The sequence below is a fragment of the Stigmatopora nigra genome, chromosome 13, assembly GCF_051989575.1.
Source record: "Stigmatopora nigra isolate UIUO_SnigA chromosome 13, RoL_Snig_1.1, whole genome shotgun sequence".
Lineage (NCBI taxonomy): Eukaryota > Metazoa > Chordata > Actinopteri > Syngnathiformes > Syngnathidae > Stigmatopora > Stigmatopora nigra.
This window is the reverse complement of record NC_135520.1, coordinates 8,639,524-8,660,000: the sequence shown is the minus strand read 5'-3', so window position 1 is coordinate 8,660,000 and position 20,477 is coordinate 8,639,524. Positions and strand designations below refer to the sequence as shown.

Here is a 20,477-nt window from a genome sequence, read left to right as displayed (position 1 = left end):
AAGACAAGTTTCCTTCATAAAGTTACACGTTTTTTGTAGGAGAGTTCGGCGACTTTTATGCCAGTGAGTGTGGCGTGTAAGTTTGTGTGTGTGTGTGTGTATATATTTGTGTGTGTAGGTGTGTGTGGTGCGTTTAGTAACATCTCCAAGTCTATTAATCTCAAAGTCCTCATCTTCTCATCTGGACTTGGCTCGCCACAAAGCTCAAGTTCGTCTTCCGCTTCAGCTGGTCGGCACCAAACGCAAACTGAAATCTCCACAATAGCCCCCAGAGCTGGCGACCAACAACACTGCCCCATCCCAGCAAGTGGGCGGGGAATGGGGAAAAAAAGGATTCCTGCATGAAATTGATCCGCTTTGATCCGCTTCTTGTGTTAGCTAGCTTTGAGGGTGTCCCACCAGGGTGGCGCGGGGTCACCCGGCCGCCTTGTGCTTGCCCCCACAGCAATGGCAGGCCTCACCACAGTGGTGGCAGGCACGCAGGGGCAGGTAGCAGCACATGCAGGGCGCAATGAAGGACAGCGCCACCAGGGCGAGCCAGCGTAGGCAGAACTGCTCGTCGGACGTGTCGCAAGAGCAGGGGTCCGAAAAGTCCCCCTCGGAGTCGGACATGCAGTGGTAGAGCATACTCTCTGCACACAACATGCAGCTGACTTTGTAGATGCACTGCTTGATAGGGTCGGGGGCATCCTGGCACTGCCCCCGCCAGTTGTCCTCATGGTTGAACATCTCCCGACAATAGATGCAACGCGACCGCTCTCCGTCCTCTCGCCGCCGCCTCCCTTTCTTGGACTTGAGCAGAGGCGAGGGCTGAGTCTTGATGGCCGTGTCCTTGCCGAGACCCATACCCATACCCGTGCCCATCCCCAAACCGGGGCCCGAGTGGGGGTCCATGCCGGGGCCGTCGGGAAAGAGGTACTCGCACTTCTTACTGTCCGACTTGTGGAAGGTTGGCGTGAAATCCAGGTCTTCTCGCTCTGTGTCCTGTTTCCACATAACCGGGTGGCGGTAGTCCTCATAGCCACGAATGAGCACGTCCTTGCGGGGGTTGATACGGACAATCTCCTCCTCATCCATGTGAAAGCTGACATGGCGTGTCGACTTGAATGAGACCTTTGAGAGCAGGAGGACAGATAACAGTTATGATGATTGCACACAAATAATCATGCAGGGACGGTATCAATAGAAAACATCGTATTAACTCAAACAGTTATAGTCATCCTGGAAGCGTGGTATTGGATCAGTACAATTGGAAGCTGTCTGACCAGGGACTACGAATAGTGAACCACAAAGTGGTTACAGTGCACTAAAACAAGGGTGTCAGAGTCGGGTTGTTTTGCGGGCCGCTTTAACGTCAACTCGACCCTTTGAGATATAATATTTAGATTTTTTTTGTATAAATGGATTAAAAGCCCTGAATATTCAGTTTTTAGAGATCTAAAACAATGTTTATTCTAGCTTTTTTAATATTTTTAGATTTACATATTTTACGATTTTTGTACTAAAAACAGAAAAAAATATTAAATAATGACTATTATTTCTTTAAAAGGGGGAAAATCAGGGAATTTAATATACATCTATACCCTTCCTTTATATTTGATCCTAAAACAGAAAGTCAGCACTCATGATTTTCTTTCCCAGGCCACACAAAATTGATGCTGCGGGCCAGATTTGGACCCCGGGCCGCCACTTTGATACATGTGCACTAGAAGAACTAAGTTTTGATGACTTTAACTCAAGACTCTGTGTAAGTCATTGGCTGTGGCATGAGGATCATACCTGTGGCGGCAGGTAACGTCGGTTGCTGGCGGAGAACTCGTCAAAGGGCTGAGCACGTACATAGCACCCTCTGAAGGGCTCCGAGGACACCACATTGTTCAGATGAGAGAAGGGCTCCTTCATGGGTGTACACAGAGATGGAGGCTCCTCACATGCCTGTAGACAGAAATAAACGCGTGGAGATCTTAGGCCAGAATTTTAACAGACGAAAAACAACCAGACAAAAAAAAATCCTCCCATTGCTTTCCAATTTTAACCACCAGAGGGTAGACTGCACCTAATCTTGTCTTAGGGTGCTGCAGCAATGACTAAAGGCCCTTCTTTGGGAGTAGACAACAGCCATTTTCCAGCATTTTAAGAAAATCTGACAATAATGGTTCACATTGTAACAAGAGGCCCAACCAAAAATAAAAACTGGCGAAAGACAAATCTTGCAGACTAGTTTTACAGTGTCTCAAAATGAAATGAGACACACCATTGACAATAATCAGACTCAACTTTCTATAAATAGCATTTTGTGAATGCCGCAGATTGTGTTGTGTGGGAATGTATACTGTTGTACGGGGAATGAACATTTCAGATCCAGTAGAATTATAAATAGGTTTCAATAAGCAATAGTGCCAAGGGCTTCAGTACACATGGCAACAAATGTGACAATGATGTCGTGATTCATGAATGCAGAGGTGCAGCAGAAACACGGAGAGCGAGAAATGGGGGAGGATATTACATCAGGAGCCAGCGTTATGTCAGCACAAGAATCTGCGCGCCTCCCAGCTTGTCCACGCACCAAAATCACATCGCGGAGGGAAAAAAGTCGATTCAGAAACATGAAACGGGCAACATTTGATTCATAGAATTCTCGCTTTATCTCTTGAAATTACATCACAGTAAGAAAAGGTACACAGCGTCTTCAATTCAAACAAATTTATGATTTAAAGCTGCCTTGACACTGTAAGGTACTTCTTCTATTTGTCACACCATTTTAAGAGAATCTAAATTTACGCACAAAGGTACAAACTCATTCTGCACCAAATGATATGGAACTGGCAACATCTAATTACAAAATAATATGACTACAGTATTCTCCTTGTCTAGTTTTGGCAACAAAAAAAACAAACAAACACAGAGTTTAACCCCGATCTAAGCCCATTCCCTTGCCATCCCAACCCCATCAAGGCTGGGTTAGCCCTCCTCTCTCTATTCCTCAAATGTTGTGTTGGGTAGGCTGCTGGCTCCGGTTAGTCAATGCCGTATTTAAAGGAGCCCACGCCAGTACTTTAACGCACAGCGGAAATCTGGTTTGCTCCCAGCTGCTGCAACAGTAATTACTGTCCTGTGGTTGCTAAGAGATGCTTCCTTTGACCCCCCCAACTTTTTCCCCTTTCAGCCCCTCCTTTGAGCTGTATGCAGTGAATGTACAAAGAATGTGCGTGTGCGTACAGAATACCCCCAAACGGACCAAGTGTCTACCTAAGCAAGACGAGAAGACGAACAGGGGAGAGAAAAATGATCTTGAATTGGATTCAAGCTTGGATTGGTGTGTACGTGTGTGTGCATGAGGGACAACAGAATCAAGAATGAGAGAATGCAAGAGTGACAGAGAGCGAGGGGGAAGAGCGAGAGACAGAGAAAGGCAAGCCAAAGAGTGTAAAAAGAAAGTCATAAACCAGATTCAGCTGGAGAAATGCAGCAGGGAACTTAAAAAGCCAGATGACAGCTGTATGTGTATGTGAGAGGAACACAGAAAGGAGCAAAGGGTGGTGGAGGAGGGTAGGGGAGGGATCAAAATGAGAAACAGACTCTGGCTTCCTTTTTGAAGCACTCGCCTAAGCCCTACCATTCAAAGGCATGCGTGGGGGCCAATCTGGAGCTCATCTGACCCCAGAGATGTGGCCGGGGGTGAGGGAGGAAAGGAAGTGAGGAATGGAAGAGTGGTGGAGGACAAATGGGAGGGGGGCTTTAGGGGAGAAACCTTGCCTAATAGTGGTGTCAGGGAACAGCCAGGGTACTTCCATCCTCTCATGGCGTCGGAAAACGGGGGTTCTAATGTTGGTCTCGGTACACGATGAGTTAAACTGTTAACTTTTTTTTATTAATGATGAATGTCCACTAAGACATAAAACTATTTTCCTATTTTATTGTGCATATACTGTTAACTTATTCATTACTACTGAAGTTTGATCTATTTGTACTGGAAGGGTTAATAGTACAATTGACAGAGTCTATGCATCTGATCCATTTGAATAAGGCCAGTAAATGATCACTGAGTGGCCCATTAATGGCATTTACATTTATTTCCAAGGTTAAAGATCATTTGAGGTATATGGACTTTGATTTACAAGTGTGGTAAAGGAATGAATCACCTTAACGTCATGTTATGCTATGCCAATCAATCATCTCAGGTGCTATGAGTAAGTCTTTATCTCTGAATGGTGTTGGCTTCAAATCAAATGGGCGCAAACTTTGCTCCATTGTAAAGGAGCTCTTAAAAGGAAATACATTCAGTGAACTTAAGCGTTAAATTAAAACAAGTCTTTTGTGTGGGTCTATTAAGGGACAGAAAGTAGATTGAGAATTTCTTGAGAAATAACAGCAGATTCTTTTCAAGCTAAATCATCAGGGGTGTATACTTAAGAAAGCTCAAAGCACACACTCGATTGTACTGAGGTTGAAATCAAGGTGACAGGTTCTTCTGTATTCCAGAAATTGTTCATTCCTGCTATCAAAAGTGTACTATACAACTCAGTGTGAATATGAGTGTCTAAAATTTACTATTTAGTATTGCATTTATTGTATTAATACTGTTAGCAGCTTTTTTTTGACATGAACTGAGTGTATATTAGTGAGATTTTATGGTTTCCAGACTGTTGAGTTTCTCTTCTGGGGAATTAATAAAATATTTATTATTTTAATCTTTCTATAAAAGAAAATCAGTCAATTGTATGGTGTTTACCCGTGCCAATAGTCAAAATGTATTTTCATTCCAATATAATGGCTGAATCTTGAAAAAATAACACAATAACATTTTTGCTCACTGTAAATCAAAACAGTGTGTTACACTTGTTGTTCAAATGTTCAAATAAGTGTTTACATTTTATATTTTTGTATATAACAGGCATGGTTAGACTTTAAGGACAAGCAAACGCCACACATATAGCCCACGTTTGAATCCTTGACTCAGAACTATGAGCACGTTGTGTCACACAGTCCCCCAACATGCCACCATTGTATCTGAAATCCTAACTACAATCTTCCAAGGATCTTGGGAGACATTAGCAAAAAATATATAGTCATTAATGTGAATAACATCATGGTTTTTCAGCATCGATAATACCCAAGCTGAGCTCATTTTAGAGAATGGTGATGTACACAAGTCAGAAACTTGTTCATGATACTTGTATGATCATACTCTTGCAGTCCAAGTCAGTCCAAACAATCCAACGATTTGATGAATCCTGATGATGTGCTATCTGCAAGCTCTCCAATTACAGAACTTGCGGATGGCTCACTTTTCTATCTCTGCAGCGCAGATCTACGACCGCAACATTTAGATGCCAAATCACTATGGTGACACCCTCAGTGGCTCACGCGCAGAACCTTGTGAACACCCAACCCTTTCCCGTAGCAACCCCCCCCCTTGCTGCCTAGCAACAACAGTGCCATTGGATTTCCTGTGTTGTTCAGCCTGATCCTTTAAAGAGGAACTTTGCCACAGCTACAAGAACGCAGCTACCTCCCTCATCCATCTTTTTAAGATATTGAGCGCTGGGTCTAAAAGGTTCGGGGAGTCCAAAGTATTGAACCAGGTTGATGAGTATAGAGGATGTCAGAAATATATTTTACTTTATTCAAATAACCTTGAAGTTGTAATGTACGCAAAGGACACAAGACCTTGGACTAACTACACCTACACGTGGATTTTTTTGCTCTAACTTGTTACATGAGTGAAATTCAACAATGAATATTAAGGGTTTTTTTTCCGTCTGAATGAGTTTTGAGTTTTTCCTTCTCTAATTAGGGGATTAGATCAGGGGATGTGGGCCCAAGAAGCAAGATGACACGTCTATGTGAGGAGAGACTAATAATAAAATTGACGTGACCTTCTTTGTCACGGCTTTATATGCATATTAGTAGTTATCATATAATGTATTGTGTTGTTATATAAATATATGACCCAATACTCACTGGTAGTCCGTCCTCTGGGGCATCTCCTTCGCCAAATGGTTTACAACCTGAAAAAAAACAAAAACATATATAACATTAGACTTTAAATTATACACATATCTTTATTTTAGACAGATAAAAACATATTAGATTACATACACTATTGGAATTGTCATTCATCAACCAAAAAAGTTTGACTGTCAAACGGGTGATTTACTTTGCAAGCTTAAAACAGAATGTGACCAAAATTGTGCTTCCATTCAACTACATGGGGAAATGAAAGCTGCTTTGTGTCAGCGGGGCGCACGGAAGCTCATGAAATATGCATGCCACAAATAATGTAACCTGACCTCTGCTAATACACCATGTGCCATTTCCACATCCCCCCAAAAAAACACCTTGTCTGCAAATGCAGGATACTGCATGGTCGTGTTTCAGGTTCGAGGATGACCCTCGCCCCCCTCTTTGTTTTCCTGTGTTGGTGTAGGCATATAAAGAAGTTATCAAACTTTTGACACAAAATGAAACCTCTTTTCTTTGTGTCAAAATGGCAAAAAAAAAAAACAATTGTAATATAATTTATGTTCATTGTTGCTGTTCAACTAACTTGTTTAGTCAACTATTTAGAGTGCAAAAAAACTTGCCTTAAGCCACTTTTTTTCTTCCGGTAAAAATGAATTTATTTTCACATTGCGGTTGACCTACATTCAAATTGTTGTCATGTGAATTTTAGCAGGGAAAAAAAGTTTGAATGAGGAGTTAACTGGATCTGCAAACCTCCAAAGCAAAAGAGCAATAGCACCACAACACACATACGATGCCATCTTTGTTAAGATTTAATCAAAACAACTTAGTACTTTGTAAACCTTATTCCTCGTCAGTGCAGTCGAAAAAGAAAGAAAGAAGAAAACACCCGTTGATACACGTTTTATAAGCAGCCATGTGGTCTCGCTAGCGTCATCTAGTCAACAAATAGCTTTACTGTCTCTAGTCTTATTTTGACACGAGAAACTTCCAGTAAACGTTGGAAATGACTGCAAATCAGCGTCATTCACAAAAACAACCATTTATAACAATTCCACTGGGTAAACGGAGGGGGCTTATTATGAGTATTATTTCTGTGAGGTAGGGGGCACCAAAAGATTTTCACATCTTTAATGCTCGGGAGCGAGGAAGAAAGCGAGAGACAGCAACAGCAGCACGACTCCTCTTTCAAAGCAGCCTGAGCCTTGTGCCCAGTGTTACCATGGCAACAGAGGGCTGCAAGACCGATACACACACACATGTGCACACAGGAGCGCAACATATTCTCTTGCCTACCAACACAACACAGGCCACCCACACCTCAACCCTCGTCCACCACCCACTCCCGCACACATTCACCAAGCAAAAGGGACTGGCAGTGGAGCGATGCAAAAGGAATACAGAGGAACCTGTCTGTGTGTGTGTGTGTGTGTGTGTGCGTGCAGAGGAGAGAGGCCTTACACAACAGTGACAGAATGCAGAGGATGCCAGAGCACCGAGAGCATTGGAAGGAGGAAAATTTAGACAATGAGGGAGACTCACCCTTCTCTGGTAGAGGTTACAATCGAAAAGTTTAGGCATATCAGAGCAGTTGTTCTATACCAAGGGTCGGGAACCTTTTTGACGAAGAGAGCCACAAACAATTCATATTTTCTAATGTTATTCCTTGGGAGCCATACTCCAGATTTAAAAGTCAAAATACATGTAAATGGGTGCCTTTTTTTTGGAATTTCACCACTTTTATTGTGGAAAAAAACTCTTGACAACATTCTTATGCAGTTGCTAATCAATGAGTATGCATTCCAGAAGTCAAATGCAAAAAAAAAAAAAAGATTAAAGCAGCTCTGGATGTAGTATCTCAGCCCTGTCATCAGCGGCTTCCGTATTTTAGCTCAAAAGGTTAGCAGAGAGCCAGGTGAAATCAGCAAAAGAGCCACATGTGGCTCCCGAGCCATAGGTTCCCTACCCCTGTTCTATAGAATCGCGATGCTCAAACGAGACTGAAATTTTGACACTTGGTTTGTCCAATTGGCGTCCAAATGAAAACTGACCATAGATCTAAGCCAAAGTATATAATGAGTGTATACAGAAAGCTGGTGCTAACAAGATAACCCAGGAGGGGGTCTTGCTCAGCATATGACGTGTCCTTAATCACTAATGAGATCAATGTCGCTCACATTGACTGCAAGCTACCATGCACACGCGTCCAAAACAGGTGCCCACCTTTGCCGATGTCCTCGATAGCCCTGCGTATGCCTCGATCGAAGGCGCGAGCGTCGGCAGGGCTCTGGAAGGTTAGCCCGAACTTTTTGTCATTAATCCTCCAGTGGTGGAAGATTGGGTTGACCTTGTTGTAAACGAGGCCCTCCTGCAGGACACATTCCAGTACAACCTGGGGGGGAAAAAAGATACACGAAGAGTGAGATAATGCATAGGAAGAACAATGTTTTTTTTGTTTAAATAAGACCTTTGTAAATGCAACAGACTGGGAAAATGAAACCACTTGATATCTTAAGTTTATATATTTTAATAAGCATTTAATGGAATTAAAAAAATACAAGGGTAGTGTTTTGGGAAAATGTAATCTATTTTTTAGTCTACATTTTAAAAGGTAGGTTTTTTTTCATAGATACGAGTTGGAAGACAGCAGTGGCAGCTTTGACAGGGAAGTTGGAGGCAAACAGTTGAAGGTGTGAAGTGCAAAGACGCTGTATTTTCAAAGCCTATTATTAATAAGCCCCCCCTGCCCTTCTTCTAGGGAAAGATTAATTCAAATGAGAGACAGCCAATACCGTCTTTGAGGTTTTGACAAATGTGCAGAAAAATTTCTTGTCAATCCCAATAGATTTGGAATCTCTTTAATGTTAAACAGTGTCTTTCAATGTCTATGTTAATTGAACATTGAATTACTTCAAGCTTAATACCAGATGAGTTGCTGATTGAGATTTTTTTTGTCAATACTATATGTTCTGGTTATATATGGGAAAGGAAAGTAACTGAAGTCCCAACCAAAATCAAAAACTAGCTCAACAAGCATGCCAAAAAATGTTTTTATCAGCCATTCAAAGAAAATATAGGCCAAGGGTTAAGCTGGAGGGATGAAAGGAAGAAGAGAGATGTACACTAAGGAGGATGGGGTGGGATCAGGTGATAAAAGGGAGGCGGTTGGTGTGTTTGTGCCTCTGGGGCTGATTGCAGAGAGCGAGACTGAATGGAGCCATAGCAGGTAAGATGAGCGTCACATGGTGATGCACGCATAGAGACAGAAGGAAGTATCGCATGTTGCGAAGGAAAAGTACTTTGCATTCCGCAAACCAAGCTCGGAGGTGACAGAAATGACAGGAGCCAGGCGATGTTGCATGTGGGGGACACAGATAGTGGGAGGTGAGGTGTGCCGGAAAGCAGACATGGAGGAAGATAGAAAAAAATCTTTGAAGTCTGCTTTTGTAAAGAGCTTACAAATAAAACTGCCATGGCAAAGAAACTGTGAATGGGATTTGGAGGATAGCTTTGATGACTAATGCAGTCAATGGCATCCAATGAGTTAAAGAGATAGTAACCACATCCCCCTAAACAATTTAAAACCAGAATACCCCTACAGATGCCTGCACTAATCAAAATACAATACTTTTAATATTCCCCTTGGTGGAATAAGAGTTACGAAGATAAGTAATCAACATAAAAGGGAGCTGGGTTTGACAAAGACATTATCAGCTGCAGAACTGTCACATGGAGAAGTGTTGCCTGCCGCTGCGGCACCACTAATTGTGTCCGCTGACAAATTTAAAGAACGATGGATTCTGCAAGTCAAATACAAAGTTGTATTTACAGCCCCCATGGCGTCAGTTATTTAAGTGCTATTAGTACATATACTGTCAGATGGTGAGTTAAGAACAAATCCGTTAAAGCACCAATGTATGCAAATGCAAAAACTTGTTTTGCACATTTTCTTTTCAAACACAGATGCCAGATATTTAAAAAGCACACTTCAAATAAACTTTAAATATCTTGCCTTTCATTCACTTGGATTCTGTGAACATTTAAAACTACGTTTGAGTATTTTTTTTACAGAACAAATGGACTGTCACCATCTACTGTGTTTACGGAGTCACAAACTAGTCACATTTGCAACATTATTGGTGCTTAGAATTTAGAAGCCGATAGTAAAACACATTTGTCAAACTCTGAATAAACAAGCAACATACACATATCCAGAATAAGCGCGTGCGCAGGAGAGCTTCTTTGCACAAAAAAAGCTACGTTTGATGAGCTAGGGAGGCGCCACCATCACAGCTGTGAGCAATCCTGGGGAGGTTGAAACGAGCGAGGCGGCAAGCTCAGTTTAGGATCTGACACAAATCTGTGAGCCAAAGTCGTAAGCCAACTCGTCAACAAATTAGGTCGTTTTTTGAGAGTAGGATGATGGAGGGGGGATTGGTGACTATATAAAAGGCAGCTGACTCATCACCAGTACACTCTGTGCCGCATCACTGCGCATCACAGTCACCCACTGCCACCTCTCTTTCTCTATCTGGCTCCGCCTGTTTACTGTGTTTGGACCAAATAGCATCACCACTATCACGCCATATTCACCCACTAGTATTCTTCAAAATCTTTTAAAGTTTAGGTGCTGGTTTTAAGGTTCTACACATAGACTATGGTCTGTGCATTACATGGGCAAAAATACAGTGCCACAAAAACTGGTGGTCGGACGTTTGGTTGCCGGTCTTTTGGTCGCCGGTCTTTTGGTCGTCGGTCAAAAGAGTTTACTTTTGAAACCAGCTCTAAATATTATATTCATGAGAGAGTTTAGTATCTAAGAGAGAGAGTTTAATATCTAAGAGAGAGAGAGTTTAATATCCAAGAGAAAATTTATTTCTAAGTACTGTTTAATATCTAAGTACTGTTTAATAAAAGTACATTTGACCGGCGACCAAACGGGACCAAAAGACCGGCGACCAAATGTCCGGTCATGCAAAAAACCCTCCAAAAACTGAAAAAAATAAGTTCCATATCAGGAAACAGACAGAGAAAACCCCAAATTGATGAAAACACAATTTAAATAATCCTACTATGACAACTTCTCTACGCAACTCCCTGAAGTTTTCAAACAATATTGCGGTAAGAGGAACAGATAATGCTATGCCTTGCTAGTCTTATATGACTAACATTAGTCGTCTGTGGGTTCGTCTGCGGTGGTTGTTTTTCTTGGACTAGCCGCTGTTGTTGCGCTGATGCCCTCAAACAGTCTGCAAGGCTGCCACACATGTCAAGCACCCCGTCCGACACTGGATGGCATCCTGACAGACCTACATATGGCTACGTGTTTGTTGTGGTGACTGGGGGGTAGAAGCTGGCAGTGAGCGGGGTGTTTAACCACTTCCCAGAACAGTCGCCGGGGTCTCTGAGCCATGTGTATGCCCCGGCGTGCACGACAGCATTCCCGTCACACCCTTTCCTGTGCCACACACACATACATACTAATACACTCATAAGGCTTTAAGACAAAATACATAAAATGTTCTCAGTCAAAGGCAATTTAAACACCAGGCAGCCTACGAGCCGCCAATGTCGAAGACTTAAGAGGCCACCAGAGTCTCTACGTCACTATGTTGGCCACAAACTTCTGACATCACTTTCACACTTTAGTTGCCAGAGTCTGGATTATCCCACAACATCTACTACATCACTTTTTCATCCACAACACAACTATTGGAACAAGCAGGTCAAAATATTAAAAGCAAACACTTAAGAAGGATATGCTAAAGACAGGGACAATGTGAGATAACATGAGTTTAAATATCAGTTTTGTGTGAGTTGATGAAGATCAAGAAGTCCACAAAGTAATTTTCAGATAACACTCGGATGTTATGTGAAAAAACAGGGGCGATACTTGGCTACATTATGTATTATTAGTGTTGACAAGGTCTGTAAAAGTCAGCTTTTTCATTCCTATTTTTGTATATTCCTGTCCGCTTGTTATTCATGAAAAGGCTCCGAGCCTTTCATGAATAGCAAGCGGACAGGAATACATTGAGGTGTTGAAGTTGTGAAAATGTTCTTGTCTTAAGAAACGCAGGATGGCACCTGTGAGTAGAATGGTATTCTGCAATATGCAGTTAAAACACTTGACACTTTTTCCTGCATTGGAAATAAGGATTCCATTGGGATCTTCTGCCTAGAATAAATGTGTGTTGTTTCAATGGACTGATTAAATTATCCGTTGAATTGAATTATAAATTGGACATATCAAATTGCTGACATGAATGATTTTGGATCAATGCAGTGGTGGAACACAATCAACTATGACATGATTACAGTGCTGATTGATTTCTTGCCTGCAGCATGAAAATTTAGTTTTTTTTTCTCCTTACACGGACTATTAATTAGTCTTATCCAGGGCGGTATAGCTGCACTCTTATCTAAAGGATTTAAGGTGAAGAATAATCCAACATTTTTTCCTCGTCAAAGATATATATAAGAAAAGACACCATGCATAAAGACAGACAAGCTAGCAAATGGGGTGGTAAAATTGCTTTCAAAACGGCGTTGGCACCTTAAATAATAATTATATCATTTAGTATACTATTTTCTATGTTGTATCACTGAAATAAGTTTTTTTTTACTATGACATAAGTACTATGATTTCAACATGTTATTATGACAGTTGTAAATGTTCACATCTTTATCCAATGCTCCAAACGTGGAGGATTTCTGCGTATTTGTCAGAGAAGGGCGTCACTTAACCAGAATGGATGACGTCAAAGAGTGGGAGAAGGCGACTCATAGTCAAAAATAACCCTTTTTTTTCAACTCAAAAGATATTACGAGTAAAGACTGCGTGTGACGAGTTGTATCATATGAAGCATACACTATATACTGTACTCCAACTTTACAAATAGAGTGGAGACTCATTTTGGACGCCAATAACGTCTCAAGTCACGACAAAACGTACAATGCCATATGTTCCAAAGGACAATAATTAGTGACTGTCTCAAGTTTTTTGGACTAAATTTGTTGTCGCGTGTTTATACATACCACAAATGACCAAGTGCTGATGAAAATTTTCAGACACACATTTGGTTGGTACTAATTACAAGAGTGAGCATATGTTTCCATTATATATTTCATTTATTTTTAACTGCATTGGTTTCCCACATCCTTTATCCATCATACTCTGCTACTGAGTAACCGGCCCTTCCTTCAGATGATGTAATCATGCATCACACAGTTCACTCCTATTGCGCCACAGAGGCAAGTTGAACAATCCTTCCGGGTTGAGTGCCTTTGAGAGTGACAGAGGCCAAGGGGCTGCTGAAGAATGCATCCCAACCTTTTAAATATTTCCATTTCCAAGGAAAGAATGAATGACGAGTAAATACGCAAGGAAAAAAATATACACATTGGAGGACGATGAATGCAAATCTTTCACAATACAGGTAGACTTTCTTAAGTGAATTCATTGATCACACAACCCTAACAAGCTATCTTTAAGCTGCGCATTTTATTGTATTTAAAGCTGTAAAAAGTAACCAGGCCAGGGAATGCAGAGATGCCAGTCATTAAACAGCCCAATCACAATGACAAATTGTCAAAAATAAGCACCCTATTATGAATAAAATATCACTGAAGTAATGTAAGGGCCATTTGTTGTGGAAGTGGAAGGATAAAAAATTAATTCATAACTGTGAAAACACAAATATTCTCCATCCCACAAAAACATCAGACACCATTATTCCATAGCAGTTGTGTGATCAACATGCACTCAAATCTCAAAGGGACAAATCAAAGTTTCCAACATCCTGTGGAGTCTGCAAAGGGTGATCTACAACTACTTCTAGTTCAAGTGTTCCTTACCAGTTTGTCTCTGAGCCGCTCCCCCTTTATGTAAAACTCCACCGCCGTGGGACTGGGGCTGGGGCTAAGGCTGGGCGTCGGACTAGGGCTACAAGGGCTGAGGTTGCCAGTGCTTCCCTGTGTTCCGCCACTGTGGGCACTGCCGCTGTCCTCCGCCTGGCTGACCTTGTAGACGGTAACACAGCTGAGGCCGCCACCGCCTAAGGGCAGCCACCCACCGCTGGAATCATCTCGCGTCATGACCACTGCTCTCACACGCGCATAACTGTCACTGCGAAAAGAAAGAGGAAGCAAACATTAGAATCTTCGAGACTGGGACTGTCCAAACGGCAAATATGAACAAATTGAAATTATATGAAATGCATGTGCTTTGAACATTGTTGCATGACTATTTTATGATTTAGGTTTTATGCACAGTTGAACATACACTTAAAATTATATGGTCAACATCAAGAACAGTGGAGCATTCTCCAGTCAAACATATCAACCCATGTTTATTCAAACTTTAAAAAAAAGCAGTGAGTGACCTTTAATGGCAAATTGGACACATATGCAAATTTTGACAAAGAATCCTAAATATGATTGCCACAAAGTTCAAGGTTAGGCACTAGAGCAGCAAAAATAGAAGATAAAAAGGGACACAGATTCACTGGATTTATTTTTACAGTCTGTGATACAAGGTCTAAAGCGAGTATTCTTAACTCAGAGCTGTACACTGCTTCACGGTATGTATAAACCGAGGGAAAATGAGTGAGGGTCAATGTTACTTTCTAACTCACATCATTTCCAACCAAAAATTCGAAAAGTTAATTCTAAGCTTGTAAGACTGTGCAGGTGCTGGGACTTCAGTTGACAGTAAATAAGAATAATTCTATTTTTCTTCTGGCTGATCAACCCGGTTGCCTCACTGCATCTTCACATGCAGTCAGATATTTTACTGATTAGATAAGAAAAACTTCATCAGGCCACCAGAAATGACAAAGGTCATGGTGTGCTAAAGGGCAGGGCTTTGCATGGACTCCTGGTAATATATTAAGTAGACGACTAAGTAAAGAATGTGATTGTTGAATATTTCTACTTATGAGAAAATGCTGAAACTCTGATGTTATGTGTATTTCAATAGATGGCCTATATTTAAAAAAAAGGGTTGGTTTAAGGCTAGAAAAAAAGTCAGTGACAACAGGTTATGTACCATGGTGCACTCCTATTTTAACTCCCCCTCAACTAAACATGGAGACCTTTGTTCTCCAGCTCTCCACACCCTTGGCAAAGATCAGTCCTGGGAGTATCAGTGAACAATTCAACCATTGCATCAGAAAGGTTAGTTCCGCAAATCATAAATGATACTAATAAACCGCCAGTGTCAGACAGTGAAATATTTTTGCAATGCTGCTGTTATAACAATTTATTTGAATGCAAGACAGGACTCTCAACAACAAACAGGAGATCATCAGATCATCACAGGATACTTTGTTTACAAACTCTAAATCTCAAAGAAAACTCTGACCTTTCCAAAGCAAGGGCTTATACTGAATTAAAACTCATTTAATATGATATGCTATGCGCATTGCAATCTAATCAATGATCAATTCCAGTAGTAAAAATTGTGATCAAAGTAAAAATCCTGAACAAATCTGCATTACAGATGGATTACGGTGGCTAATTTTGTAACAAACAAACCATCATTCTTTTTGGATTTGTGTTGGGGAAAAATAAAAAATAAAAAGCTCTGCAACCTAAATAACATTATATCATATCACCAAGTAACAATATGAAAGCTGACAATAATTTAATAGAATTGATTGAAAATAAAGAGTACAACAAAGTTTAAACACCATAGTAATGGTCGCTTTTAAATCTTCTAGTTACAAGTTCAAATTGTTTTGGATAAATGAAGCATCTTCTAGTCTTGCCATTACATTGCCATTGCCAAACCAAGCCAATACTTCAAGCATATATTGACTATTAGTTCTGTTTGCCACTTTAGATTATTATAACAGTGCTTGCTTTCCAAATATGAGCCCTGTCTCCATTCATATTTAAACATGCCCGCTCCCAAATGGGCCTAAGCCAGGAGTAGGAGAACAACAACTTCCTTTGGACTATCCTATCTGGCCACACCTTTTTACAAAACCAGAGGCTATGCTCCATTTTACGATACGACTCCTGGCCTCATGACAATAGAAATGCATTTTGGACCGATTTACTTCAGGATGACCTAGAATTAAAGCAACTATTAGAGTCCTCCCACTTCAATAAAGAATATGGAGGGTGATGGGCGCAGGCGGGGCTGTCAGTCAAGCAGGGGTCCCTGGGGTGAACAGAAGGCAGGCGGCAGTGTCGCTCATCCATGACCAGGGCACAATGACCAGGACCTGACCCTTCAAAAGTACCATCTCACACATGCCAGCACAGACACTAACAAGGAGGGGGGGATAAGGGTCTGGAACCCCAAAATGGGAAAGTTAATATGCTGCTTCCATTCTAGTAAAAGGCCCATAAGAGGAATAGACTTAAAAACAAGGGGCTTACGTGGTCAAATCTATTCATGTCTTTGACTTTTTCCCCCACGTGTGATCCACAAGGCATCAACAGACAGGAAAAGTTGGACCAGGATGGTACAAACAAAGGCTGTCCTGCACACCCCTCACTGAGAGCACACAGTCCACTGGACACACAATTGAAAGCGGAAGCACATCAGCTGGCTTGGGTCTGTGAGTGCACTGAATGGGGGGTGGGTTAGTTCCAAATTATTCCAAGTTATTCTGCTGGATGACTGACTTCATTTCCGACCAAAAGCAGGAGAGAAAAACAGAGGAACGGAGGGGAGGGAGGGAGGGTGAGAATGTACTAATGGAGGACTGTGGGGGAGGACGTGGCAGCGGATGGGAACAGGGTGGAGACCAAGGTGACAGTCAACAGTTCCCAACTAAATGTGAATAGAGCCTTTTCTATGCACAAAAAAGGATGTACGCAGGCTTTCATTGCCTTTCTGAAATGAGGCGTTTGCATTAAAGAAATTGGAGATATTTGACTATCGTATTTCCTATAGGAAACGCCGTGCCCCAATTAGTCACCGGGTACATCGCCCATTTTATATAGTTTAGATACACTTGTTGATATCAGCCTTGACAGGTCTAAGCCCAATTTATCTCTATTGCACATATATATTTTCACAGCATTACAATTTTGTAAACATTATTTGTTTAGTACAGAAATAGGACTTGGAATAGTTGGGAAAAAGTCACTACAGGATAGTTTCATTCATTTGGCCCAATAAAGTGAAGTTGCTTTACTTGTTCACTTGTACTGCCAACTCACATGCACATTAAAATAATGAGAAGTGCATATTTTCAGTTTTCATTTTGATTTCCTAAAGGCAGCCAGGGCATGTCACCAAGTATAGATGGGCCGGATCTCGTTAGTGGGACGTGCCTTCCTCAGTTGTGTTTTTCAATTCATTTTTGAGGATGTTGAAACAGGGGGAAAATAAGCGTGCCAAACAACCTCTGGTACTCATTTGAGAACCACACCAAAATTGTTACACCCTTGATTATACTCCTACAATTAAAATAAATGTCCTTATTTATGGAACCATTTAAGCCTTTTGATTAATGGATTCAAAAATCATTTTACTTTTGAAGATGAGGCCTTTGTTCAACATTAACTTAAACATTATACAACATGATCTCAACAATTGTACAAAAGGAAAAGTTGTGCCCAGATAAGCCCTCCCTCTATATCTATACACGCTAATGAACAAATACAACATTTACTCTGACAAAAACGTGAGTGCAAAGAGCACAAGAACTGACGGTATTTAAAAGAGAAGAGATTTCGAGGGGAAAGAGGAAGACAAAGCAGGACGTTGTGGTGAAGTGAGGGCGTGATGATATAGCACGTGCAGACCAAGCAGGCCAGTGCCTCGAGACCGGCTGCTCTAGTGTGTGTCGGAGAAGGGAGATCCTGGGACTAGCATTTCCTAAGTGGACAAAGTGGCCGTTTGTCTACTCGCCCTGGCCCATGGCTCACTAGGCCCCAGTATGCCATCATGCTTTTGCTTGTGTCTTGGTCTTTGGCTTCCCATCCCTATGGTGAGAGGTGGGTGGATGGAAAGAGGGGGGCACTGAAAGAAAGACATGAAGAGGAGAAGGAAGAGGAGGAGTGACGAATGAGAGGAGAGAGAAAGGATGTGGCCTGAGCCCTGGGAGCTGGCCAAGTCGCCCTCCCTTTGCTCCGTTCTGTCTCCCCCTTTTACCAAGACCCCTCCCTTGCCTGCCTGTTGCCACACAATGGTTGCTTCTCTGCTGAAATTTCACGTTATTGGATCCCGGGCCTAGAATTTTGTACTCCCACAATGTCCAGGCACTGGAGCATGCTGCAGGGGAGACACACTCTGCAAGCTAAAAGCTGGAAAACCATTCCTCCTTTCATTAACATCAGAAAAAAAGGGAGAAAAGTCCCCCCACTTAAACTTTTTCCATCTCCCATTGCTTTATCAGAAATGTTGTCCAGTATCACTAGACAGATTTGGCTTGTAGGACTTAAGCTTTTGAGCGCAAAGAAATTCATTAAAATATCATTGGTAAAATAAACAAGGTGCTTATCACAATCCGATTTCTGGAGCTTATCCTTTATTGAGATCTTGGTAAGTAAATGGAGGTAAAATTAGTTTAAACGCTAAAATAGGTTGGAGAATAAAATCAAGCACAACTAACAAGGCAAAAAAAGGCGAGAAGAAAACTAAGACGACAGTTTATTATTGAAGATAAACAACATGCAATCTGGGCCGCGACTGTCGATTCCAGCAGTGCGGTCGCCAGCTACCTAATTAGCCACGGTTCAAACCCCTTAAATAACCAGCCAACTTGAAGGGCAGCGCTAAACAAATGGCACGACCCAACATGGATGCAGAGCAAATTATGACAAGAGCCACAACAAGAAGGCTCATAGGGGTCCTTTATGTTACCCATTAATAAAAGCTGAATTTGTAATTGGACAACGCCCACAAAATAGGCCGTGTGAGCAAACCTGCTTTATTAGCTGTGCTGAAAGCTTAATTGACTTTGACTATAGAAGGAGAAGTGAAAGAGAAATGCTGCTGTATCTCCTTGCAACACCTCGAGGCTGCTGGTGAGTCATCTCCCTCACAAGAACATTCAACCAAAGCTACCAACTGACTCAGGGGGAAAAAAACACTGAACTAAACAAAGAAACTACATTTTACCCTTCAACACAATAGAAAGAAATATGATAACGTCCACAAATCAGGTAATTGTTACCACATGTAAGTAAGCCTCATTCACCAGGACCAATATATTGTAATGCACCATGATATGTAGACATAAACTGCAGATTTTTCTAAATCAGTCCAAGGTTTAGAGTAGACTCGTCCTGGTATAGTTTTTCTTCACATTGATTGGAAAAAAAATATATACAATTTAGATAGTCCAGTCAATACCTGGCCAAACAGATAGGGCAAATTAAATTAAATGTTATTAAAATTGACTTAAGAGTGCTTATGTAAAATGAAGACCAAGTGTTATTGGAAAAGTATCATTGTTTTTCCCCAAAAAATATCAACCAAACACCAAGCCTGAGGAACAAAAGCCACAGAATAAGTAGATCTTATTTTAAGACATACGCATTCTGGTAAATTAATATCTTATGACTAACATTACCGAAAGAGAAAAAAAACCAACAGTAGAGGAAGCACAAGTTTCCACTATTGCATATTGTTTATGCTCTACTTTGATGTTGGCGTAGTCTGGAGAGACCATAATTCTAATTGTAGTTTCTCTATAAGTATAGCAATGGGTAAGGAGGAATAATGGGAAGATACAAGAATGAAGGATTAAGCATTAGCCAACACCAACCTCCTATAGCAGATATCATTGTAAAAATGTGTACTGCGTGAGTGAGGTGACAGATATGTTGCAATTGGACTGTTTACCGGCAATGCCATCATTAGGGATTGCCATAATCGTCGACTGTCAATAATTCACTCAGCAGAAGGGATTGTTTATTGTGTCTTGAAGCAAATAAGGGACAATATTATGCATTAGTTGGCTTCAAACAGCAAACTTGCAGTTTGATCGAGCTTATCGAGTTTGCTGTCGAAACATGCAAGCTGAGCTAGTCAACTTCTCAAGGCAATTGTTCATACACGTTCAGCATACATGATCAGGGGAAGTGTGTAAAATGCAAAACATCAATCCCAAAATAGAAATTCTTACTTGAACATAAACCACAAACGAGATGGAGGCGATAATATCTATGCTGTCAAGTTTCCAAATTGTTTGGTATGTTAAACCAGGTTTGCTGCAGGTTTCAACAAGCCAAATTTAAGCATTTTATAAAGACATTAGTGAATACAACTTAAGACCAATTTGACATCGATACCAAAAAAATATACAAACAATTTGGAGGATTATGGGAGGCCGGGAATTACTTGTAAAGTATGTATATGAATTTATTCACAGCTCTTTGAAGCAAACCGGTTTGCTCCGGCTCCTAATGTGAAGCAATAGTGGCTCACGACGGCGTTAGCCGCTTACATTTTATGACCGTATTTTGCTTTTCCGATTTGCAATGGCATTCCAATGCCTTGCTACCCAATGTTCCAAGATTTAAAGTTTTCTTAGGTTCCATAT

At 41.2% G+C, this 20,477-nt stretch overlaps 1 protein-coding gene across 1 annotated transcript in view; it reads right to left on the bottom strand.

Moving 5' to 3' along the window:
• Window positions 1-20,477, bottom strand: part of spred1 (sprouty related EVH1 domain containing 1) — a 28,337-nt gene that overhangs the window by 1,492 nt on the left and 6,368 nt on the right. The window contains exons 2-6 of the mRNA XM_077731414.1: window positions 13,825-14,095; window positions 8,191-8,359; window positions 5,965-6,011; window positions 1,780-1,935; window positions 1-1,113 (exon numbers count right to left, since the gene is read on the bottom strand). The exon at window positions 1-1,113 is cut by the window's left edge and continues 1,492 nt beyond it. Of these exons, the coding sequence (XP_077587540.1) occupies window positions 415-1,113; window positions 1,780-1,935; window positions 5,965-6,011; window positions 8,191-8,359; window positions 13,825-14,095 (1,342 nt within the window). The 3' untranslated portion in view covers window positions 1-414. The remainder of the gene's footprint in view (window positions 1,114-1,779; window positions 1,936-5,964; window positions 6,012-8,190; window positions 8,360-13,824; window positions 14,096-20,477) is intronic.